Consider the following 27,892-nt stretch of genomic DNA (forward strand, 5'->3'; position numbering starts at 1 on the left):
GATAGCTTTTGCTATATATGTGGTGAAATAACATTTAAGGCTCAGAAACGTAAAATGACACCTATCGTTAAGACAGCCTATGAACATTATTTTGGTGTGAAAGTTGGGGACCAAGATAAATCATGGGCTCCTCATATATGTTGTCATTCTTGTTCCGTCATATTGCGAGAGTGGCTGAAAAATAAAAACCGTGTAATAGCTTTTGCAGTACCTATGGTTTGGCGTGAGCCTACCAATCATACAGACGACTGTTATTTCTGCTTAACTCCTCCCATTAAGCAAGGTTTATCTATGAAGAAAAGAGGAACGGTTAAATACCCTAATCTCCCATCTGCTCTTTGGCCTGTACCACACTCAGACAATTTGCCAGTCCCTTCTCCACCCAAAACTATGAAATTTTAGAGGAAGGTGATGAAGACTGTTTAGAAGGAGCAACCCATCCTTCTACATCCTATGACCCTGATTTTGAGGTAAGCGAAAGGTCTAGTGATCCGCACAGAATTAGTCAAGCAGAGTTGAGTGACCTTATAAGAGATCTTCGCTTGTCTAAGGAAAAGGCTGAGCTGTTAGGGTCAAGACTACAACAGTGGAATCTTCTAAAACATGATGTGAAAATATCTCAGTACAGACAGCGTCAAAAAGATTTGCTTCCTTTTTTTGAGAAAAAAGAAAACCTCGTAGTTTGTTCTGATGTTAATGGTTTGATGGACTGCTTGAATTTGGATCACACTCCATCTGAATGGAGACTGTTTATAAACTCTTCAAAACTAAGCTTAAAAGCTGTACTTCTGCATAATGGAAATCAGCTACCCTCTATTCCTATAGGTCATGCAGTTCACATGAAGGAAACGTATATAAATATGAGAACACTTCTCCAATCAATCAAATATGAACAACACAAGTGGCACATCTGTGGTAATCTGAAAGTCATTGCTATACTCCTAGGAATGCAATTAGGGTTCACCAAGTACTGTTGTTTTTTGTGTCTGTGGGACAGTCGGGATAGAAAATCTCACTATAAAAAAATGAACTGGCCTACACGAGACCTAAACCCTAATGAGAAAAATGTAGTTTACGAGCCTCTTGTAGATCCTAAGGATGTTCTCCTTCCCCCATTACATATTAAGTTGGGACTAATGAAAAACTTTGTGAAGGCCATGGACCAGGAAGGACAAGCTTTTAAGTACTTGAGAGCAAAGTTTCCCAGGTTGAGTGATGCTAAAGTCAAGAAAGGCATCTTTATTGGGCCTCAAATCCGTGAAATCGTAAATGATCCTGTTTTTGACATGATTTTAACAGGAAATGAAAAAAGAGCCTGGGAAGCCTTTGAGGGGGTTGTACATGGGTTTTTAGGTAACAAATAGATGATAACTTCACAGCATTGGTTAAAGAGCTTCTTCAAGCTTACCACCAACTTGGATGCAACATGTCCTTAAAAATTCATTTTCTTCACTCTCATCTTAATTTCTTCCCACAAAACTGTGGAGCTGTGAGTGACGAACATGGAGAAAGATTCCATCAAGACATTGCCTTAATGGAACAGAGATATCAGGGCCGTTGGAATGAAGCAATGCTTGCAGACTACTGCTGGTCTGTGTGTAGGGATGATCCAGAAGTGTTTTATAAAAGACAAGCTAAACGACAGCGATCTTACAATGAATCGGATGGACTTAATTGAAATTTGGTGGTACAAACTTCTTTTATTTGTCAAAACACTAAGAATAATGTTTTTTTTATTAATTTTGTACTTAAAATATTCTAAAAGAAACATAACAATATTGTTTTATGTACTTTCACTTTTCACGTATAGTATAACTACTCTTTAAGATTAAGTACTGTGTATCTCAAAAACCAGAGCTAATAAAAATTTTTCAAAATTAGTAGAAATTGACTAATTTAGTGTAGGAAACATTCAAAAAATATTTTTTTGTTGTGTTGTGTTATAGGTCTGCATATCACATACTCCTCATTAGCTTTCGAAGCAGTTAAGTTGAGATTAAAAAGTATACCTCGATGATCAGACAGATGGGGTTTGATTACTTCAGCCGAAAACTCTTTTTGAAAATATTATCGATTCTAGTGCTACTGTTCGGAGTGACTCTGGTGTCATCATTCACCCTTTCAGTCAAGTTATAGGTCAACATAACATTTTTACAATCATTTACCACATTGTTACATTGATTAAAATCAATGTTATAGTCCCCTACCATAATTACCTGCTTATCTCCCGCCACATGTGCTAATACATTGTCAACTGCATTTAGGTACGCATTTATTCCCTGCCCTCTGGGTGACCTATATGTGCAGATTATAATCGTTTTTTTGAGATAATATTTCAATTCCAGAAAACTCAGCAGTTTGTTCTAAACAAAATTCAGACAAATATATACCCTTCAATTTCAGATTCAAGTCATTTCTAGAAAATATACATATTTCTCCATGTCCAATATTTTCCCTGCAATAAAACGATATGAGGCTGAAATTTGGAATAATAACACTGTTTACTTCTGTCTTGTCAACCCACGTTTCAGTGACCGATATAAGATCAATAACAGTCTCTGACAAGAAATGCTCCAACTCACTGACTTTGTTACTAATGCTCTGAATATTAATATAAAACATTTTCAAAACCGACTTTGAATTTATTTTCATATCCCTTCTGTCTGACTTAAAAGTACAAAATTTATTAGTCGTTTCTAAGGGGTTACTTGCGATAGCCGTGGGTATAAAAATGATTGCTTTCTTCTTCCCTGGGTGTGATAAGATTGCTTTCTTGCAGCTCACTGGCTAAGGATTTGTTCAGAATTTTTGAATGCCTGCTGGCACCTCTCTTCTTGCTGTGGAACAGCTTTTTCTGATAGGAAATTACAAATGGTTCTACATAGAAACAACTTTCCTTTAGTAGACAGAGAGTACCCATCTCTAAGATAATTTCATCTTCCTAAGTGGTTATTGCATTCAAATATGCAAGAACTACGTATGTTCATCTGATGCAGTTCTCTCTTCAGCTGGAAGTTGCCCTGTCTCGTCATTGATTCCCCTAATATCATATCTGTAAGGTTCCGTCATAATTATAGGATGTGTGTGCTTTAAGTTTAATATAAATTTCATTGTAATATCCTTGGATAATTTTTCCGGCCATATGATAACAAAATCGTTCTTGGTAAAATTTTTAGTGTTGTCTATAGCCGTCTCTATTAGTTTGTCGGGGGGTACAGTTTGGTTTCAGAATTGATTGAGCCTGGCCATGTCTCTACCATGATAACCTGCTATTATAACTATTTTATTTTTGCCTGTAGCCGACTCATACTCCGTTTCACCACTTTGTGGTACTTTGCACTTCTGGTTATAGGTCAAAGTAGAGGTCTGGGTGGAAATTGTAACTGTTGACTTCTTTGTCGTCTCCCTCGGCGTTGTGTTCGTTGGCATTGTGTCAGTTTGGGTGAACCTCGTTTCAGTGGGGTTGTTCGTTGTATCCTTAAGCTTTTTTTTCAGTTCATAAATTTCGTTCTCAGCACGTTTGATCAATTCCTCCTGTAGTTTGATGGTTGAATTTAGTTCTTCTTCTCTTTGTGTGACTTCCTTTAAAAACAGTTCATTCTTCTTAAGAATTTTTTCAATGTGGGCGTCTTTCATTTCATTACTCTCTTCCAGTTCACATATCGTCTGTTTTAAAAGGCTCTTCTCATTTTCGGGGTTGTTATCTTCTATATTACAACAAATGATTTGGAAGTTCATGATAAATTTCAATTTTTGCTTATTAGACTGTAATAACAAAAAAGGTTCTACCAGGAATTCGGACAGAATGTCCTACGAAGGACAATCTTTAGATACTCCTTCAGATATTCTTAATAGCTTTGCTGATTTTTTCTCAAAATCATATATCACCAGCTCTCCAACCGAATTGAGCGATGACCATCCATATTTACGAGTCTTGAACATTCAGTACTTCGAAGAAAATGAAGTGTTGGCTGCTTTGAAACAGATAAAACCGAAAATAACAACAGGTCCCGACAGCATTGTAAAATTGTATTGCCAGATATCTGTAAGAGTGCTTAGTTTTGGTTATTCTTGGTTCAGGCAATCTAAAGTCCATTCTCTTTCTAGTGGGGTATTTATGTATTTCTTCATTTCTAATCATATTGCCTTTGGAGATTTCCTTCCTCATGTAGATTAAGCATTCATATATAAAACAGGAAGGAAGTGTTGAAATTCCAAACTGTCTAAAAATTGGTTTACAATGTTCATTGAAACTTTTCCCAGCCATTATCCTGAGTACTTTTTTTTTGTAGGGTAAATATTTTAGCTGAGTGACTCGAGGATCCCCTTTCTATCAAAGCGTACGTCATTGTTGAATAATGAAAAATATGATATCCTCAAATATTCTTCCGTTAGTTTGCTTTTCAGCTGTCTTATAATATATGTGGCGGTTGAGAGACGTTTCGAAAGATACTGGATCTTCATCTCTTTGTTCAACCAGTGTAAAGTTGAGATTCAGAGTTTTGTCAGAGTTGAGGGAAAGGTAGTTACTCTTATTCCACATCCGGATGAGTTCATAAGAATCTATCATAAGGTCTCCTAATGATCGACTGTTCGTGTCACAATGTATTATTGATACATCGTCAGCATAACCAAAAGGGTGAATAGAGGTGCTTAGGCTTTGTATATTGAACATCATATCATTGACATAAATAATAAAAAGAATGGAACCTAGTACAGATCCTTGTGGTACTCCGTGCTCCATGGCTACAAAATCGGATACTTCATTTTCCCAGTGCACTCTGGCTTTCCTATTTACAAGGTATGACTTGAATAAATTTAGTTGTCCACCTCTAATCCCGTAGTATTCAAGTTTTCCAGCCACAATCTTATGATTTATCGTATCGAAGGCACGTGAAAGGTCATATAACTTATTCGCGTTACATTATTCTTGTGTTTCGAAAGACTCCAATACTTTATCACAAACATCACTTAGGGCAGTAACTGTGGATTTTCCAGATCGATAACCGTACCGAATGTTGGCAAGTAACTCATTTTTTTCAAAGAATTCCACTAGTCTAATTTTTAATACTATCTCGAAAATTTTTGCTAGGATGGGTATTATAGAGATGGGACGATAACTATTAGTATCATCATGGTTACCTTTTTTAAATATTGGAGATATCTGGGAGAGTTTGAAAACTTCCGGAAAGGTGTTATGCGCAATACAAAAATTAATTAGATGTGCTGAGGGCTCAATAATAAAATCACTGATCAGTTTTATGATTATACTGTTCAATTCAAACACATCTTTGGCACACGAGGTTTATATATCCTTTATGATGTTATCAATCTCATTTTCAGTTGTAGGATATAAGAAGATAGATATGTCTTCAGTTGGTACCAATTTGAGATACCTGTAGAAATAGTCATTGTCTTTATTATTCACAAACTGCGTCATCAGATTATCGATTACATTCACAAAGCATTGAGAGAAGTCATCTGCAGATATATCAGACTTGACTGTACACTTATTTTTATTTTCTCTGTTGCAATTAATAACATTCCAGGCTGCTTTTTGCTTATTATTGGATTGGTCTTTGTATTCCGAATTACTTTCCAATTTAGATTGCTTAATTTTTTGCTTGTATTCAAGTTTCAACTTCCTATATGCTATGCTATCTTCATCGTTCTTACTATTGTTTGCTATGATTTGAATTGCTGATAGTGAGTTTTTCATCTGGGTTAATTTCTCATTGAATTTAAACTTCAATTTTTTTTTTTCCTAACTTTTTCTTTTGGAAGCATAACGTATATTGACATGACAAAAAATCAGTTAGGAATTTAGTTTTCTTATTTGGACAAGCGATACTATAAAATTCTTCATTATTGAAATAAGTCATGCTATTTATAAAATCATGTATACTGTTTACACTCATAGGTCTGCATATCACATACTTCTCATTAGCTTTCGAAGCAGTTAAGTTGAGATCAAAAAGTATACCTCGATGATCAGACAGATGGGGTTCGATTACTTCAGCCGAAAACTCTTTTTGAAAATATTATCGATTCTAGTGCTATTGTTCGGAGTGACTCTGGTGTCATCATTCACCCTTTCAGTCAAGTTATAGGTCAACATAACATTTTCACAATCATTTACCACATTGTTACATCGATTAAAATCAATGTTATAGTCTCCTACCATAATTACCTGCTTATCTCCCGCGACATGTGCTAATACATTGTCAACTGCATTTAGGTACGCATTTATTCCCTGCCCTCTGGGTGACCTATATGTGCAGATTATAATCGTTTTTTTGAGATAATATTTCAATTCCAGAAAACTCAGCAGTTTGTTCTAAACAAAATTCAGACAAGTATATACCCTTCAATTTCAGATTCAAATCATTTCTAGAAAATATACATATTCCTCCGTGTCCAATATTTTCCCAGCAATAAAACGATATGAGGCTGAAATTTGGAATAATAACACTGTTTACTTCTGTCTTGCTCCTGTTCTACATAGAAACAACTTCCCTTTAGTAGACAGAGAGTACCCATCTCTGAGATAATTTCATCTTCCTAAGTGGTTATTGCATTCAAATATGCAAGAACTACGTATGTTCATCTGATGCAGTTCTTTCTTCAGCTGTAAGTTGCCCTGTTTCGTCATTGATTCCCCTAATATCATATCTGTAAGCTTCCGTCATAATTATAGGATGTGTGTGCTTTAAGTTCAATATAAATTTCATTGTAATACTCTTGGATAATTTTTCCGGCCATATGATAACAAAATCGTTCTTGGTAAAATTTTTAGTGTTGTCTATAGCCGTCTCTATTAGTTTGTCGGGGGTACAGTTTGGTTTCAGAATTGATTGAGCCTGGCCATGTCTCTACCATGATAACCTGCTATTATAACTATTTTATTTTTGCCTGTAGCCGACTCATACTCCGTTTCACCACTTTGTGGTACTTTGCACTTCTGGTTATGGGTCAAAGTAGAGGTCTGGGTGGAAATTGTAACTGTTGACTTCTTTGTCGTCTCCCTCGGCGTTGTATTCGTTGGCATTGTGTCAGTTTGGGTGAACCTCGTTTCAGTGGGGTTGTTCGTTGTATCTTTAAGCTTTTATTTCAGTTCATAAATTTCGTTCTTACCACGTTTGATCAATTCCTCCTGTAGTTTGATGGTTGAATTTAGTTCTTCTTCTCTTTATGTGACTTCCTTTAAAAACAGTTCATTCTTCTTAAGAATTTTTTCAATGTGGGCGTCTTTCATTTCATTACTCTCTTCCAGCTCACATATCGTCTGTTCCAAAATGCTTTTCTCATTTTCGGGGTTGTTATCTTCTATATTACAACAAATGATTTGGAAGTTCATGATAGATTTGTATTTTTGCTTATTAGACTGTACGCAGCTCTTGTGAAAAACTTTGAAGCATTTAACACAGATGTAGTACGATAGAGGAAAAGATTTTGTCTTACAACATTCAAAATTAGCCATTTGTGAAAGAATTGATTTTCTGTACTCCTAACTATAATGTTATAATACAGCAGCGATGGTACGATAGCCACTCCTGATTTAAGTTCAAATTAACGATAAAAATACAGCGTCCTTTTTGTGTTAATATAATCTTTGCTTTTTTATCTGATTGTAAGAAACAATCATTCACGTTCACGTCGAATTAAATTGCATTTATAGTCGATTATATATACTACAGTCATTAATAATTTCCAATTTCTATTATCACTATTCGATTCTTGTAGCGATTGGCTTCACAATGATATTAAGATGAAGTTTTATTTCTCCTTTAGCACTATTGAAACGCACTAACACAATAGGTGACTGTTGGGCATAAACATGTACATAAACGTCTGAGGGCAAAGATAAAGACGTGGACAACACGTACAAAACATTTGTCGAATCCGCTGAACATGACATCAAAGACAATCCAAATAAATTCTGGGCATACATAAATAACAAAAAAGGTTATACCAGCATTTCGGACAGAATGTCCTACGAAGGACAATTTTTAGATACTCCTTCAGATATTCTTAATAGCTTTGCTGATTTTTTCTCAAAATCATATATCACCAGCTCTCCAACCGAATTGAGCGATGACCATCCATATTCACGAGTCTTGAACATTCAGTACTTCGAAGAAAATGAAGTGTTGGCTGCTTTGAAACAGATAAAACTGAAAATAACAACAGGTCCCGACAGCATCCATGCACTGATTGTCAGAGATTGTGCATATGTTTTGGCTCGTCCTTTGACAATATTATTAATATCTGCATCAAAACTGGTACCATTCCAGATCTATGGAAATTATCTAAAGTTCGGCCAATTTATAAAAAAGGGGACAAGTTTGATGTCGGTAATTATAGACCCATCTATAGCAGGTTATATCCTTATTTGTGCAATCAAATTACACCACTTCAACATATGGTTTTATGAAAGGTCGCTCGACAATCACCAACCTTTTCAACTTTTCAACGCTACCCAATATATCTCTTAAACCATTGATAGGAGATCCCAAACTGATGTCATATATACGGACTTTTCTAAGACGTTTGACAGATTTGATCACGGATTACTGCTATCGAAATTGTACAGGTATGTATTTTCTCTGACCCTGATCCAACTTTTAATATCATACTTCACTGATAGGCGTCAGTATCTTATATTCAATGGCTTCAAGTCCGTGGAATATGCAGCTTCCTCGGGAATTCCACAAGGAAGCAACCCAGGTCTAATTCTGTTTAACGCCTTCATAAACGACATAGTTGAGGTCATTAACATCAACTGTTCGATATTCGCGGCTGATCTGAAATTATATTGTGAGATCAATGGCATCGAGGACTATCATCAACTCTCCCTCAATCTGAAACGTGCTGAGCAATGGTGTTTTCGCAAGAATCTTCCTTTAAACGCGTGTAAATGTAATGTAATGACGTACACACTAAACCATCGTCTATTTTCATATCAGTATTCAATAAACGGTATTCCACTTCAACGGCCTCACACATTCACCGACATAGGTGTTACCTCCGTCACGAAACTTTCGTTCGTACCACACATTGAAGCCATTTTGTCTGCTGCAAACAGAATGTTTGGATTTATTGCACGAATCTCCAGAGATTTTGCCGATCCACCTACATCGAAAACCTTATACTATGCTTTCGTCAGATCAAAATTAGAATATGTATCCATAATCTGGAATCCATCTCATCAGTTGTATACAGATAAAATTGAAACAGTACACCAATTGAATTTCCCCATGATGCATTGTTAGCTAGACATGCTATGAATAGCTTGAGTTGCCGTCCTGATTGTCACTCCACAATTTTTTTAAAACTGAATAATAATTTAATTATTGACTCACATATTCTGCAGAAACTGAATTTCAATGTACCTAGGCCAACACCATGTACAAATATTCTGAAACATTCACCTCTGCAAAATATCTGTGTCAAATGCAATTTTGCAAGGTGTCAGCTCGACATTTTCTACCGTTCCATCTCTGAGATTAGATCCTTTTACTTCAGCTAATTCTATATGTATCGTTATAACTTATTGTAATTGTATTGTATTGTGATTTGACTTATATCCCTGTTCTGTAGTTGGGTGTTACCTGTAGAATAGTGTATAAATAAATAAATAAATCTCCGTATCAAGTCTTATATGAAAGTTTTACATTTGAAAGAACAAAGGTTTTCACGGCCGAAGTCACGATTACAGAGAATAAAATCCGGGGTGGTAGGCCATGGTCGAGTTGAACCTAAAATACTAAACGATCCGTCTGCTACTGCGGCAGACATCATCAGTGATACGTGCTTTAACTGCGAGAACGAAGGTTATATTTTGAAGTCACACCGAGCTCTGTGTTCACTCGTATTTATAATTTGACAAGTTGGTGAGGGTGACGTTGTGAATGGTGGTGGGGGCGAAGGCGTGATGTTTGTGTCAATGTTCTGTCTTGATTGTTCTGCACTATTCTTGGGTCGTTCTGATTGGTCCCCATGACTACTAGGCTGGATGGAAGTAGATCGGATTTGTATACTAGTCCATTTCTGGCCTTATTGTGTACTGTGTAGCACGTTCTAATAGCCTTTCTATGGAGTCGTTCATGGTAATGTGTTGAACATCAGTTTTTTCGTATTTTATCACATTGCAATATGTTCTGCAATTGTGGGTTTCTCCGGTTATGTAAGGCGACAGCTACCCTTGTTCTCTTATATTCTGGTGTTGATACTGTGTTCGGTAGTTCCGATATAAATTGAGTAACTGAAACAGGGAATCATCTCTTTTATGTATACTTGTGATGCACTGTTTGGAACCTTTGGTGTAGTAATGAATATTACTGGAGTTTTTCTCCCAACACCAAATCGTTATTTTTAACACCTCGACACGTGTTTCGATCACCAAGTGATCATAAGTTATCAAAACTGTTTTAATCTTCCTCTTTGAAGATGATCACTTGGTGATCGAAACACGTGTCGAAGTGTTAAAAATAACGATTTGGTTTTGGGAAGATTAAAACAGTTTCAATCTTCCTCTTTGAAGATGATCACTTGGTGATCTGGTGCTTGTTTGAATCCTTAACCTGTAGAGTTTGTCTAGATGCAAACGTTCCAGTTAAGCAGATGTGGCTCACAAATCCTGATGGCACGATTAAGAAAGTTTTTCATCAAAGCACGTTTTTGTACTAGATGGAGTTCTTATTAAGATATCGATCAGTATGGGTCTGTGATAAAATGTTTCACATTTGATCGGAGAATGTGAATTTTCACGGCCGGGGATAGCTATGTGAAAGCTACTTTCCGTTTATTTTCTCGGCCGTGGTCTGCAAGTTTTTATGCCTGACGTTTCGTCTACTATTGTGGTAGATATTAACAAAGATGATGTGGTAACGGTCGCAGTGCCTGAGTTGGTGCTTGAGTTGTTGTTTCCGCTCCGAACTCAGTAATTACGGTGGTGGTATTTGACTTTGGTTTTATATTATTATTAGTGATCTTAGCTTTTTTGTGAACTTTTAACGACAGGTAGCCAGATTTTATCAATGTTCATGCTTTTTCTTTTCTATTGAAATTATTAATGTGTTATTGAATTTCTTGGATAGTAATTTTGAGTTTTATCGAGTATTACTTTATCTCCGAATGAAATAATCTGAGTGCTTCCTTTGTTGAGATCATGTTCGGCTACAGCTGATTTGTCGATTTGTTCATGTTGACAATTTCTCTTGTGTTTATAGAGACGGGTACCTACGCTTCTTTTCGTGGTTCCAATATAGACCGACCTGCAGCTACAAGGACTCCGGTATACCCCGGGTGTTGCTAAATGTTCTCTGGATTCCTTAGCTGACCTTAGACTTTGTTTAATAGTTTTTGTTGGCCTTGATATTGGTTTCACGTTGTTTTTCTCTAAGATTTTCCCAATCCGGTCTGTAGCATTTTTAACAAAGGGAAGGAAAGCTTCCCCTTGACCAGTCAAGCTCGGTCCTGGGTTGAATGGCCGCTCGAATTCTCCTCCACTGTACCTTTTCTTTTTGAGAGCATTTTTAAGGTGATTGAGTTTCTCAGGAAGACTCTCTGGTTCACAGGTTCGAAGGAACCATCCACCTCAAAAGTACCTAATTGAATAAAACTCGAAACTACTATCAAAGTATGTACAGGGTGTAACTGAATGAGTGTAAAACATTCAAGGAGGTGATTCCTCATCAAAAAAAAGATAGGATCTTTCATATAAAGAAACTTCATTGAAGCATCCCTTGTTAAGATACAGCCCAAAGGGGGTACATAAAATTTGTATAACAATTTTTTTCACAAGCCCTGAGAAAGTTACAATATTGAAATTAACCTGACGTTTTGTTTATCAAAAAGACACTTAGCCAGTAATTTATTTGGTTCACCCCATGGTTGTAACCCCTAAAATTTATTTCCAATGTAATTTTTTGTCTTATCATTTGTTTACCATTTAAAAATTAATTTCCGATAGCCTGTTTCATTCTAAACAAAAAATGTCTCTTGGGTTTTTTGCCCAAAGTAAACCACTTCGCAGCAAAAAATTATTTTACGAACAACTACAGTTACGTCATAAATGTGAACTGGATTTATTGTTATTTTGTAGTTTTTCTCTGCATTAAACGGTTAGAGGGTAATAAACAAAACTAATTTATTATTAACAAAACACACAACATGTAGAAATCATAGTAAATGTTCAATATGTCTACCTTCAGACATTACGCATGTGTCTAGACGTCGGCGCATTGAGCCACGTATTCGCTTAAATATTCCTGGAGTCTCTCTGATTACCCTGCACGCATCGATGATGCGGTTTCTTAAGTCCACTACATCGCGAATAGGAGTACGATAAACCAAATGCTGTAAATGACCCCAAATAGAGAAATCGAGAGGATTGAGATCCGGGGATCGAGCGGGTCAGTTCTGTGGTCCTCCTCGACCTATCCACTGATTTGCATATGTTTCAGTTAAATGCTGACATGCTACTTAACTAAAATGGGCGGGAGCCCCATCATGCATAAAAAACATATCCCTTCCTCCAGCATTACTGGATGCACTTCTCTTGAAAATTGAACGTATGCCTCACCATTCAATCAAGGAGGTAGAAAATGAGGCCCAATTAAATAATCCCCAATAACTCCGAGCCACACGTTAAGAGAAAACTGTTCTTGATGGTTAGTTTCGACAATAGCGTGAGGGTTTTCATCAGCCCATATGTGGTGATTATGAAAATTAATAATCTTGTCCCAAGAAAAACTACATTCGTCTGTGAATTTTATCGTCTTCAGAAAGTCACAATTTTTTCTAATAATTTCCAGCATCCAACTGCAAAATTCAAGACGGTTCGGAAAGTCTCGCGGTAACAGTGCCTGTACTCGTTGCATATGGTAAGGGTATAAGAGTTGTTCCTTCAAAATTCGAAATACCGTCATATGATCAACATTACCTGGAAAGCAATCTTTCTAGTACTGGTAGTAGGTTGTTCTTCAATCAAGTTAAGTACTGCTTCCTCAAGCTGTAGTGTTCGTACCCATTCCCCTGCAACAGACCGTAAACGTAATGCATATCAGCCATTTCATCATTTGTGTATGCCATTTTAATAACAAGTGAATTATTGAAGTAACAAATTAAGAACAGAACAACAACAAACAATTAGTATTATTTCAATTTCTAAAATTCACAAACTGACAGCGTCATACCAATTTAATTGTCACTATCGCTAATAGCGACCTATTAGATTAGTTTCGTATTTTTGCATTTATGACGATGTAGCTCAGCAGTGGTTCGTAAAATATTTTTTTGCTGTGAACTGGTTTATTTCGGGCAAAAAACCAAAAGACATTTTTTGTTTAGAATGAAACAGGCTATCGGAAATGAATTTTCAAATGGTAAACAAATAATAAAACAATAATAAGAAATAAATTTTAGGGGTTGCGTTTTCCACTCCTTACAACCATGGGGTAAACCAAATAAATTTTTGGCTAAGTGTCTTTTTGGTAGTACAAAACGTCAATATTGTAACTTTTTTAGTGCTTGCGAAAAAAATTATTATATAAATTTTATGTACCCCCTTTAAGGGGCTGTATCTTGACAAGGGATGCTCCAATGAAATTTCTTTATATGAAAGATCCTATCTTTTTTTCGATGGGGAATCAACTCCTCAAATGTTTTACACTGATTTTGTTACACCCTGTATAGAAAGACATATATAGACACATATTGAAAAGAAGTGGCAATGAACAGCAATAAAATCTGGCTATCTGTCCTTAAAGGTACATTATTAAGGTCAGGTAATCCAATTGAAAGAAACGTACACCAATAATAATACAAAACCAGAGTCAAATATTAGCATTCTAGTTACTGCGTTCGAAACGGAAACAACAACTCGAGTAACCACATCGCCTTTGATAATATCTACTGCAGAAGTATACGAAAAGGAGAGTCAGGCATAAAAACCAGCAGACCACCTGCCACACAGTGTCTCACATTTACTAGTCAAGGTGATATCACCAGAATTGAATAATAGTTTTGGGATTGGATGAAAAGGCCGCCAGATTTATGAAGACTGAAAGCACTGCTTACTGAGAAAGCATGACAGCAAAACGCAGACCAGCAATTAAACACGAATCGAATTGCCCCCGGAGTACTTGGGGAAGCAGATCCCTGTTCATGATCAATATTCAAAGAAACATCTTATTTAAGCTTTGTGAAGCATTGAGAATGTTTGAGGTGTACATAACTATCTCGTTCATAATGATGTTTAAAGTTTCTGGGAAGTTCATAATGATGTTCAAAGTTCCTGAGAAGTTTCTTTCGACTGACTAGAATCTGCCAAGACATATTATTCAATTTCATAGCCTACAAGATAATCGATCCAGCCAGCAGAATTGTGCGTTTTGAAATTATCATGTCGGGTTTTGTTTTTACTTATTTATATTCTTCGAGTAGAACTGGAGTCGGAATTTTTTTAGCATCGTATTCTACTGGCTAGAATTAAATTCTCTTCAATGGTTCGTTAACGTAAAGTGAGAAAAAGAGTTTGGAGGGGATATTCATTTCTGGAACACCAGTATTGATGGTGAAAGTATTCGAAAGAAAATTGAGGTGCAGAAATCGAGAAAAAAACCCTCGGGTAACCAATATAATTGAAGTTTAATCAAAAGTTTATTGAATACCTTTGGAATATATTTTTTTGAAACAGTCCGAGATTGTCAATTGTATCATTTATATCAATCATGGATGACTTATTATTATCATTGTTTGAATAGGCAGTCAGAGACAAAACATTCCATGCAATTATGAGAGCTATCTATCAGATCTTCGTGAAATATAATGGAAAATTGAATGTAAAGTGGCGCCACCCCTACTAGAACCAGATAGAAATATATAATCCTTTTATTTTATTTCTATCAAATTTCAACCTTTTCAAGAAGTTTATTCCACATCAACGCAGTTCTCCAAATGTAAGAGTATTTAAATAGTGGAGGTCGAAGTGTAATGAGTTGAACCTCAAAATGATGAACAGCCACAGTCCATCATGTATTTCTGATATGTAACTCTCTTGGTGGAATCAAATGTGCCATCACATGTGGAATCAAATCTCACAATTCTCTTTCGATGTCTTTTAAACTTCAACTTAAACAGATTATAATGTGAATTCTACATAATGCTCCAAAAATTGAACTTGATGTATAAATGATGTATGATGCTAAATAATTGGAAGGCTTCAACAACTTGAGCTTTCGGAAACAAAGATCATTTGAACACTTCCGATGAAAGTTTTCATGAAATAGAGACATATATCCAACCTTACTTCAATGTTCCAGACTATCAAGGTTGCAAGTTATACTCACGTCTCCAGTCAGGTGGAGGGCTCTTTTCTGGATGGAATCCTGTAGCTTCAGGTTATGTTTAGGGGCGAAGCTGCATATATCAGAACAATACTTCAAAGAAGGTCTGATCTGAGCTTTATAAAGCATCAAAACTTCCTGAGGTGTGTACAGTTTTCTGGTTCGGAACAGTGTTCCAAGCTTTTGAGAAGTAGCCTTTGCAATTCCAGCGACATAATTGGTGTCCATTTTAACCCCTAACAAACTTATTGAAGCAGAAAGAGGAATTGTCTATCCTTACATTATTACATTCGGTTCGGAGAAATTTATCTTTTTGGGAAAAACCGATTCTTGAATTTTTGTGGCATTGAATTGAACCTGGTTACTTTCACTCAAATCCAAAATCACGAAAGAGAGGATTGGAGACAATATGGATCCCTGGGAAACACCAGCGTTGATGGTAACATTTGAGAGATATCCATCGACGTCTACTCGCAGGGAATGTTTTTTCAGGAAGCTGGACACAAAAATGATCCGACAAGCCATAGCATTGAAGTTTGGCCAGCAAACTCTGATGCCACATACGATCAAAGGCCTTAGAAATATCAATTGCAACAGCTCTTGATTCTCCATGTTTCTCGATTGCGTTATTCCAAATATGGGTGACATACGAAAGCCATATTGATGATCGCTCAAGATCTTAAAGCCTTCCAAATATTCATCATCATACATCATTCATCATGTATTCATCATTCATCATTTATACATCAAGTTCAATTTTTGGAGCATTATGTGGAATTCACATTATAATCTGGTTAAGTTGAGGTTGAAAATACATCGAAACAGATTTGTGAGATTTCTTTACTATAAACTAACATGGTACTGTTGACAACACTGCGTTAGTACGGCTTATATGACAAAATGATGTGTCAACTGTCGAAATCTTTTTCAAATTTACTTTTCCTTTATTCCTCCACCAATCTTCCATATGTCACTTCCCTACTTGGGTTTCAACTACGCCAGTGCAATGAAAGAACCCCATCGGCATACAATCATTTGGCCATAAGGTTAACAAACTGATAATATTCAGACAATGGTAATATACACGGCTTTCAACTTTAGAAAAGTATATTAATGGATGTGACAAGTTTTTAATTATATAAAGGATGCTTTTTACCTTCTTGGGTATAGGTGATGTATAGTGGTTTTCCAATCAAAATTCCTCTTATGGCAGGACATGTTGGTGAGTCTACTGGTGCATCTAGGCCAGAAGCTCGATTGAAATATAGCCGTTTCAGGATTCGTTTAATTAAAGTCAAAACTAACAGAAAATTATGTGTAGGATGAGATGCAAATTTCAAGATGCAAAATTCTAGAACTGTTGAGACTGGCAAGCAGTTTATTACAAATCATATGGTTGTGTAGTTCTTCGCTTACGTCTATTCTTCATTTGAATTTATTAGAAGAATTATTTTTGGCTCTAGACTTTTTTCGCCGTTATTTCATTCATTTTAGATGCAATAGTTTACTCGCATTCTTTCTTGAATCTGGGTTCCCCGCTGAAAAAAAAACGCAGTATACAAATCTGAATTTTGGGCTTGGGTTATGCTGTTTGTCATATTTTACAGCTGATCAAAAGTTTCATTAAAAAAATACAAATACTTTTCGGGAACCAGATATGAATTGAAATGAAATGGAATTTTGTTCTTTTGTTTCTCTATATCTTCAGAATAAGGCAGCCCTATAAGATTTTTCAAAACATAATAATAGACTTCATGATGGATAGTCTGCTTAATGCCCTCGGCAGAAGAAAATTTGATCTGCAAGCTTATGCAGATGATCTTGTTATCTTGCCAAGGTCCATGTCGGGAAGGGTAGCTTATAATATCCTCCAAAGCACGTTGGACGTTGTTCACAGTTGGTGCCTGAGGGAGCAGATAATCCCCTTCACCAGGAGGAGGACGACCACTTTTCCTCAATGGTGAGGTCATTCCATTTGAAATGGAGGTGAAATATTTTGGCATTGTCCTTGATGAAAAACCCACCTAGAACGCTCACTTGGAAAAAGTTTCACACAAAGTCAGACTGTCCCTATAAACATGTCGAAGGATTTGTGGTAAAACTTGGGGTTTAGGTCCCAAACAAATCAATTGCATTTATTACATGATTGTCAGACCAATGATCACTTATGATGCAATTACCTGGCGGCCGAAGGCTTTACAGAAAACGGCTCAGGCGAAGCTCTCTGGCCTACAGAGACAGGCTTGTCTGGCCATCAGTGGTGCCAGCAGTACCACACCGTCAGCGACCATGGAGATCCTTCCAGATCTACCTCCTCTCCACATTTTTCTGGAGAGAGAGGCTAGATGGTCTGCATACAGACTTGTGCACATTGCCAATTGCACAAATCAATTTAATGCAGAGTACAACAGACTGTTGCATGACACAGCATTCTGGAAATGACCTCTGACTTTATGCCTCCTACTGTCAACTACGAACTGCCTTATAAAGTACTGCTCCCGAGTAGAGAGGACTGGATCCTCCAGGAGAAGGAAATATCAAGAGCAGATGGATCAACAGGTTAACAGATGGATCAAAGATATCTTCCGGTTCTGGTGCAGGTGTTTTTAGTCGCAGACCCAGGTCAGAGATATCTACCTGCCTAAGAACCTATGCGACTGTATTTCAAGCAGAAATTTACGCTATTGAATTGTGTGTGGAGAGATAGGAAGAATCCAATCTCATACACAAGTCAATAAAAATATTCTTGGACAGTCAAGTGGCGTTGGAAGCTCTCAGTTCCATTGAACAATGTTTAAATTGGTTGAAAATTACCAAAAACGACTCTTCTCAATAGGAAGACTTGACAGATTGTCTCTGGGTGGATTCCTGGCCATACTGGCCTGGAAGGCAATGAGGCTGCTGACTTCCTTGGAAAGGAGGGTGCTGCAAGCAGCTTCATCGGACCAGAACCTGTTATTGGCATCACTTCAGGCTTTGCCAAACAAAGATTGAGCACCTGGATGGCAAGAAGATTTATGGACTTCCAGAATCTTCCAGGATTGGCTCACTCACTCCAAGGCGTTTATTCACCCTTCGAAGCTTGATATCAAGTAGTTGTTGGGCGACAGTAGGGATGAACTACGATGTCTAACAGGCCTTCGTAGAGGCCACTGTCATTTGAATCATCATATGCAGGGACTCGGACTGTCGGAAGACAGTCCAGACAGAAGCTGGGTTTATTTGGCCGAGTGCGAATAGGCGTGAGCCACAATAAACCTTTGCGAGTTGCGGAGGAGGGTCGAATAGACCCACTCACTTTAGACCTAACCTAACCTAATCCTCATGATATTCAGTTTCATCACTAACTTTCTTGTTAACATTCACCGTTTTTGAGAATCCTGTGCATTTCATGAAATTCCGATCACCTGTTTGATCACCGATGCCTACCTGTTCGATTATATTTCGATGTTTCAGCAAGCATTTTCTAGTACTATTCACCCAAAAAGAAGTAATTTTGTTTCCGTTTACAAATATCCTTTTGACAAATATCCTACACCCTGAAAATATTTGTATTTGAGTCAACGATTTTATTATGATTCGATTCCGATAGATGCTTCCGAAATTCTGGAGTCTGGAAAACCATCGTCAGATGCAATCTTTTTTATGGTTTTGCTTTTCCGTCGAATGTCTTTATTTAGTGGAAAATTTCTAGCTTTATGCATTGGAAAATTGCAATTTTCTCTTGCGAAACCGTGGAAAGTACAGAATGCAGCAATGTGAGATTTCAATTCATTTCCAAATTTATTTATTTGCTGGCTGTAGAGTTTACTTCCTATTTGGATTTCCTGACAGAAATATATAACCTTCTGATTATTTTATTCGTATTATTCTCAGTCAATGAGAAGACACGATTCACTGGTAGTATTTTGTGTAATTTCAAAAATACAGATAGATTTTTTCCACTTTATTTATTTGTTTACATACAGTTTGAAAAATAATATCAACTTCAAAATGCATGGCTGATCGCATTGGCTGCTAAAACATGGAAGTAAGCGCCCAGTGTTGGCCGTGAGAGTAATGAAAAATATCAGAAAAAATCAATAATAGTATACACAAACTTATTCACGTTCGGTAGGACATGTTATTACGGTCAATGTTGAAAAGGAATATGAATTGAACATTTCCGAAATTTACTCTTCTGAGGTTTATTTCGTCTCCTCCTGGGTCATTTAAACGAAAATCTGTTTGAAATCTGTTTTCCCGTTAATCAGCTGTCGTCCCCATACGAACGACAACTCTCAGAAGTTGAGAAACTTGTACGAGCTGAGGACTAACGAGGTCTTACCTTTCAACGTGTGATTCCTAACACGTAATAAAGTGTATTATACTAAAAAAATACATTTCGAACGTTACATAAGAATGAAACACGAATATAACTGACACTTTCAGAATAATGATTAATTTATACTGTATTTCATTAGTTCGGACTTCCATTGTCTAATATGATATAAATTGATGTGAAATACCTGAAAGAATCTGTAAAAAATTGAAAAAGAGATTAGCTGAAAAATAACAATTATATTGAGCGAAAAAACTGCAATTACAATGGAATAAAATACAAGCAATAACCATAAAATAAAAAGAAAGTAAACTATCAACCCGAGATGAAAATTACAAATTATCAACAAGGAATGAAAATTGAAAATGAAAGATTCCAAACCAAGTTACTTCACGACGTTTCGATTGTTAGTATCCACAATCGTTTTCGGGTGATGACTGGTCTTATTCCTCCGAGATCTGATTATTTATAGGTCATTTGAGTGCTTTCACGTATTCCCACTTCCCTCTCTCCACTTCATCGGTTTTAGCGGAAGCTGACTGGCAGGAGTTGGTCGTGTTCCGCTTGATTAGAGGTTTCCATATGTTGCGTATCTCTACGCTAGCTTGGCTAAATGCCTTGTTGGACAATATACAGGGTGTCCCTTGACTTCCTCTTTTCCTCTCGGGAATGTATAGATGGGGTCAAAATATCACCAGTACTTCATATAACTTTTTTTCCTAAAATCCTTCGTTACCAAGTAAGGGTCCCTCGAAGTTACAAAATGAAAAATGTTTTTCTTTGATAACTTTTCAAGTGAATATTCAAAATCATCCAAATTTTGGTAATTGACTAAACAAATGAATTCCTTCGATGAGCTTTCATGCAGGAGTCAGTTGTTTTGCTACAAAGTCAGGAACGGACTACCCCCGATGGTCTACACCCCAAAACTTTGAAATGACAGATATTTTTCAACAAATTAAGGTTACTTGGACAATTTTATGAATAAAAGTACTCGTGTGGAAAGTCGATCGGAGCAACGAGTCTTGATAAAAATGTAGTTTCACTCGACGACATCAAACCCGCTCGTCCACCATTATTTGAAATGAATAATTATCAAAGCAGAAATAATAATGATAACGTTAATTCAACAACATTTATCCTGAGATGTCTACCATTATTCGAAAATATTAGTTTTTAAGGAAAATGGAAATGATAGGTAAAATGTTCATAACGAATTTTTATAATGCAAACACGTTTAACTAACGAAACTCAAGAGCCTCAAGAGCAAACAGAAATGAAAAATCCGCTACAGAAACTGCTCGATATGACCACCTTCTCTCTCTATACATTTTCTTAGTCTGCGAAGACACCCTCTCTGTACTTGAAATAGCATTCCAGGGTCGTTTCGTATGGCTTCACAATGTAATGTTATTCTATTCAACAATGCATCTCTTGTGTGAATAGGTGTAGCGTAAACAAGGCTTTCTAGATGCCCCCACAGAAAGAAATCTAATGGATTTAAATCCGGAGACCGCGATGGCCATGAATATGGCCCACCTCTACCAATCCATCTATTGTGGAAAATATGGTTCAGATGGTCACGCACAATCAAACTAAAATGAGGAGGAGCGCCATCATGCATAAACCACATATCTCTTCGGGTTTGCAATGGAACATGTTCCAAAAGTCCATTCAAATCGTTCTGAATGAACTCCAAATAACGTTCTCCATTCAATCGGTCCTGTAGAACGAATGGAATAAGATGGTTTCCTATGATACCAGCCCAAACATTCACGTTGAATTTCCGTTGGTGTTTGGTTTGCAATATCCCATGGGGATTTTCTTCGGCCCATATATGGAGATTATGAGAGTTGATAACTCCATCTCTACTGAAACCTGCTTCATCAGTGAATAAAACTCGATTAATAAAAGTCATATTCTCTCTTTGCCTATCCATGAACCAATTGGCATATTCCAGTCGTGCTGGAAAATCTTGAGGTGTCATGGCATGTACCTTCTGGATGTGAAATGGGTGGAGCAGTTGTTCCCTAATTATTCTATGAATAGTGAACTTGGATGTATGGAACTGTTTTGATAGATTTCTGATGCTCATTGAAGGATCATCAGCGACGGCTTCCAAAATATTTTCCTCCAATACAACGGTACGTACAGTCCTAGGAGCGCCCTCACCACCTCGTTTTGGCAAAACTGTATCTACAATAATATCGAAATAAAACAACGTGCTCAAATTAATTATCAATTATTACATACCTGTCTCCCTCAAGCTGCGATCGACACGCTCGAATGTTTCTCTTGACGGTACCGTTCGATTGGGAAAATGCTCGGAATACAGACGACGAGCTTCTGCAGCATTACAAAATGCTCGTCCATAAAATACATGCATATCTGCATATTCATTGAATGTAAACTGTTCGGCCATATCAAAAAAAATCAAAATATCCTATAGAATATTGACAATACAATGATAGTCATATGACAACGCAGCACTCAACAAAACAAAATCGCATTCCAGTTTCTCATTTTTTATCAAAACTTTCTAAAAGGTTTTTTTGTCAACATCTGTGAAAGAAATGGAACATAATTATTCCCTGGATATTTTTCACCTGATCATGTGCAGCCGTTTTTGTAGTTCATTCGTTTGCTTTTTATTAGTATAGTAAATATTTTTTCCGATGTGCGTTTTTTCAGCTAAATTTAGATTCGTGTTAAAGAATTTCTCCCATAAAATTATAATTATCAGTGAAACTCCTCAACAGTTTAGCTGTGAAGAAGAATTTGAAACATTCGAATGTTGAGTTTCATGAGATTCAGATAACTGATCAACACGAAACGTGATTATTCCACACGTATTATGTACATACAAAATATGGAATGAATTCGATATTTCATAGTAGAGTAGCTTGTTAGTTTTAAAACACCACGAATCTACAGAACTTGATATTTCTTCTGAAAAAATATCTGCTATCACAATTGTGACTTAAACTTCCATATAGGTACTGTACTTTTTGTTTACGACTTCATTTTAGCATACTTTGTATTATTCCTGTTATAAATGTTGTTGAATTAACGTTATCATTATTATTTCTGCTTTGATAATTATTCATTTCAAATAATGGTGGACGAGCGGGTTTGATGTCGTCGAGTAGAACTACATTTTTATCAAGACTCGTTGCTCCGATCGACTTTCCACACGAGTACTTTTATTCATAAAATTGTCCAAGTAACCTTATTTTGTTGAAAAATATTGAAAAATATCTGTCATTTCAAAGTTTTGGGGTGTGGACCATCGGGGGTAGTCCGTTCCTGACTTTGTAGCAAAACAACTGACTCCTGCATGAAAGCTCATCGACGGAACTCATTTGTTTAGTCAATTACCAAAATTTGGATGATTTTGAATATTCACTTGAAAAGTTATCAAAGAAAAACATTTTTCATTTTGTAACTTCGAGGGCCCGTAACTTGGTTACGAAGACTTTTAGGAAAAAAAGTTATATGAAGTACTGGTGATATTTTGACCCCATCTATACATTCCCGAGAGGAAAAGAGGAAGTCTAGGGACACCCTGTATATGCGACTTCTTTGAATTTTCTGCTAAACCAGTGTTATTCCTTGTGGATGATTTCAGCTAGAGCCCACTTGATGTTATGTTGATGAGTCCAAACGTGCTCTGCTATTTCTCATTTGCTGGTTTCTCCTCGCTGTGTATGTTTCTTATGCACAGCAATGCGAATTATCAATGGCCTCTTAGTTTTACCGATGTATTATTCTCCGCACTCGCAGGGTATCCGTTAAATGTAATTCTTGGAATCGCAGTCCGCATTTGGTGGCCTGGTTTTTGTAAGGCTGCTACCGTTCCCAGATATGAAGCAAGTTCTGTTGTTTTACTTGGACGCAATCCTTCTTATCCTTTCCGATAATCCTCTGATGTAGGGAAGTACAAGTACTGGTTTTGGCGGCTTCTCTTCCTTGTGGAGCTCTTGCTGTCTTATAGCTAAAGCCTGTTCCACCATCACTTTGGAGTAACCATTTCGTTGAATGTTTTTTTTGATGATGCCTAATTCCTTTTGAAGACCTTTCTTTGTGTTACAGAGCCCGAAAGCACGGTCTAGTAGAGTCTTGATGATTCCTCTTTTAGTCCTTTGATGATTCCTCTTTTAGTCCTTTGATGGTAGTTGGATTCCTGGTTCAGATACTGCCCTGTGTGAGTGAGTTTTCGATACACAGATGTTTTCCATCATTAGACAATGGAAGTCCGAACTAATGAAATGCACAAGAAACATTGTCAACTACCTTCAAACAAACGATAATTTCTACTGGTCTATCATACAACAAACATTCTTCCATTTTCATGGCAACTAGTTGATATGGTCAACATAAAAGCCATTATATCAAAAGTTTATCACTTATTTACGGAATTTGAAATTTCGCTGAAAGGAGTGAACAATAAGGAAAAACTTACAAATTCATCTTATTCAATACAATGTGTTTCTTTACCTTTTTTGGCATTATATGTTTCAAACTTCTTGTACAATAACAAATCGTTTAAGTTTGACAGAACACTTTCACCGAAAAGCTGGAAAACTAAACTTTCAATCCGAAACTCTTTGTTGCGTAGTATAAATTTAATTTATCTTGTTTCGTGGAAAACTCGGATACACGGACCGTTAACTACGATAAATGATTTGTTGGGTTCCAATTCCGAGACTATTATGTCTCCACACAATTAAAATGATCATTATTATAGAATAATAACAGTCAGGTTCTCAGAAGAAACATTTTCAACCAAAGAGTTCAATTTTCCTCAGCAATATTGAGTGCTTGCTAAATCCCAAATCAGGTTTGATCTTTCAGGTATTCTTATAGAAATAAAACAAGGTGTGAGATATCTGGTGAATTTGAAGGCCATTCAATGCCTGTACGGTCACCAGGTTTGTAGCTTGTTGATTTTCGGTGAGCATGCACAAACAGTATAATTCAGAACACCAGGGTCTTTGGAAGATATGTGTTAAAGAATTGTCAGCGAGTTACATATAATCACTCTGAAAATTCTACGGAATGTTCGTGAACGTTATCAAATATAACTTTATTATTGAATAGACACAGGTCTGAACAAATTCAAATTTGTAAATGTAATTTTTCCTATAAAACCATCAGGATGATTTTTAAAATATAAAATCTATATATCTATACGGAATATGTTTCTGATGGTCATCCACTTGTTTTAATGACACAGAAAAAATTGATACGTTGTATCGCTAGTGTCTCTCGTAGCTCTAGTTGTAAATATTTTTTTGAAACTTATCAAACCTTAACCTTGCCGTGTTTGTATATATTTGAAGTATATGTTTTTGTATTCTGTAATTTAAGATCTTTCAAAACTGATGAGCAAATTTACACTTATAATACAAGACAGCGAAATGACTTACATGTGCCACTTTCAAGGCTCATCTTTTATTTGTGACCACCCCTTGTGACTAGGCACATGTTGTACAATAAACTTTCGACCAAAATTAAATCATGTGTAACACTGAAATCATTCAAACAATGTCTTAGGAAGTACCTGTTGATAGATTTTATTCCCAAGAATTTTAGTTTTAGTTATAGTTCTTGATTATATATCTACTTTTTTCTTTTCTTTGACAAATCGTCAACCAAAAAACACTTCCAACACCGTGTGATAAGTGATCACTGGGTCAAAGAATCATGTGCGCTGAGTAAGCGCAGTGAGCCAAGAATGACAGCTTTCTGCATCTGTCCGGCTAAGATTTGTGCCTTAGTGCGGCAAGGTTGTATGATTTTGAGATTCGAGAGTTGAGAGGGCATCATTCTACCAAGGACTCCAATAATCAGGGTGGTCTGGATAAAGTGTGTGGAATTCTAAGAGAAAATCTCGATATTTTATCCGTTATTCCTTCTTTATTCGACGATATTCGTCTCGCCAGGAGCTGAAAACTCCACGACAAATATCGTTTTGCTCTGGTGGCCGAGAAGGACTACATTAGGCTTATTTGCTTGTATGAGCCTCAGAGTGGGAAACAAATAAGTGATTTCAATAAATTTGGCACTTCTCGTTCTGCGCAACGGATTCAGTTTCCCCCGGAGCGTAGGGCAACACCGGTTTTTCACGTTCGATTTGATGCAACTCCTCCCGTGTCCACTTCACTACTCTAAGTGTAGATTAGAATAGAGTTAGATTGAAACGGCGAGCATATTTGTTGCAGCAACTTCGATCTTCCCCGACAATTCCGACGACCAGATCTGCCGGAGTTTGTGCTGATACTTGCCGTGGAGAGATTTTTTCACTGCTGTTACTTCTTGTGAGTGGCTTTGTTCCACCCCGAGGTAAGTATACGTCTCTCTGGCATCCAGATGGTGTAGGATGTTTCCATCTACGAGCTGCACATCCTCTCCGTATTCCCCGCATCGTACTCTTTTGGGATGGATCAGTGCACATTTGTCCATCCCGAATTTCATACCGATAGCATGCGTGTACTCTTCCACCTCCCTCAAGGACTGATGGAGATCCTTCTCTCCAGAGGCATGAAGTTTGAGATCATCCATATAAAACAAATGGGTGACCTTGTGCCTCCGGTTTCCGGGGGTGCCACAGTTATACCCTGGAGTATTTCTGAGCGCAACGGATAATGGCAATAGTGAGTTGCAGAAGAGAAGGGGACTGAGAAATCGTCCTTAATCACGGAAAATCTGAAAATGACCCACCCTGTTTAGACTCTGAATTATCCAGATGTTATGGTGAAGCGAGTCCCCCATAGTGGTGTCAGTTGTTCAAGGCATCTCAATATATTGTCGGGTACCGCAAGGCATCTGAGCAAATGCAAGATCATTATTTTTATTATCTTCCTGAAAAAATAACACATACTTGTTCAAACAGAAATTAATGAATGAATCAATGTTTTCAATGTAATCGTTTTTTTCTGTTTCAGAGCCGCCTCCCATCCGACTCATAAAGTACGCGAAAAACAGAAATCCATCTTTTCGCCGTTGAAAACTGTGCCAAAGTACTGAGACTTGTTCACTTCGGAAACTGATAATCGTTCGAATATCGTTGAATTGAAGACCATTCGAAATCGTCTTGTACCGATGAAGTGTAGGAAACATATAGATGCAACTGAATCGCGGTAATTTCGCGGTAATGACTGTAGTGAAGTGCAAGTGCGTGATGTGGTGATGAAAGACTTATGAGTGCAGATAACATGCACTACTACCCGACTGCCGCATTTCCTAGTGCTGGTTATACCTACTGTCGTTCGGGTTCTGATAGCAGACTGCATCGGAGGGGCTCCCATAGAGATGTGGTCGACGCCTTTGACAGCGGAGACTCCACCTTGTCCGATATGGAAGGTAAGATACAATTGAGAAGATGATCCAAATTTTTTTTCTGTTATATCAGATACGTCTACTCCCCATGCCCCCTCTCGATTTTCCAAAAATAGGACTTGATGTCGCCAATGAAGATGAAACATGCAGCCAGAGCTAGCGGCCGACCAGAGTAGAACTAGGTTACCTTAAATCTGAAGTCAGCGAGTAATTTTTTCACTGTAGCTTGCGAAGGTAAATTCAAACTCGACCAGATCAGTTGTAGTGTTTTGAATTTTCTTCAGCTGGATACATTTACGAGATTTGTTCAAAAACTGAGATGAATTTTCACCCCCCCCCCCCCAAAGAACACTTACTCATCAGGTTCTACTTTGCCTCCTCCAAAGTAGTCCTCCTCAAATATAATATACTTGTGTCAGCTTTTTTTCTAATCATCGAAGCAATTCTGATATGCACTTTTTGGAATGTGCTTGGGTTCTCTCTCCTGTAAATTATACATACGACTTTTTGCAGGAGGTAGCAGTAACCAAGTAGGCAGTATTTCAATATAACAGATTTTCAGGTCGAATGGTATTCGTAAAGATCATTTCCTGATATATTCTCAACTGAATGCAGCGATATGAGAATATATTAAATCAATTCAAATCAATTCCATTTCTGATGAATCATAATGAAATATTCAATTTATATGATATCCTGTAAAGTACACATACGACTTTTTGCAGTAGTAGGGAGCAGTAAGCAAATATGCAGTATTTTGATATAACAGACACCAATCGCGTGTCACTTGAACATGAAGACTTTTTCATGTGCTCTTTCAATTTATGCAACAGGAATGGACGAAATGAATTTCATTGTCTGGTTGGCGGTGAGACCCGAA

At 37.0% G+C, this 27,892-nt stretch overlaps 1 protein-coding gene across 4 annotated transcripts in view; it reads left to right on the forward strand.

Moving 5' to 3' along the window:
* The window catches only part of LOC111504603 (voltage-dependent T-type calcium channel subunit alpha-1G), a 639,024-nt gene that overhangs the window by 31,577 nt on the left and 579,555 nt on the right, over positions 1-27,892 (forward strand). For all 4 annotated transcript variants that reach the window (XM_074179901.1, XM_074179899.1, XM_074179902.1 and 1 more), the window contains exon 2: positions 26,619-27,036. In XM_074179901.1, the coding sequence (XP_074036002.1) occupies positions 26,874-27,036 (163 nt within the window). In that variant the 5' untranslated portion in view covers positions 26,619-26,873. The remainder of the gene's footprint in view (positions 1-26,618; positions 27,037-27,892) is intronic.

The sequence above is a fragment of the Leptinotarsa decemlineata genome, unplaced genomic scaffold (assembly GCF_025532065.1).
Source record: "Leptinotarsa decemlineata unplaced genomic scaffold, Ldec_3_MD MMD2_tig00026282_RagTag_RagTag, whole genome shotgun sequence".
Lineage (NCBI taxonomy): Eukaryota > Metazoa > Arthropoda > Insecta > Coleoptera > Chrysomelidae > Leptinotarsa > Leptinotarsa decemlineata.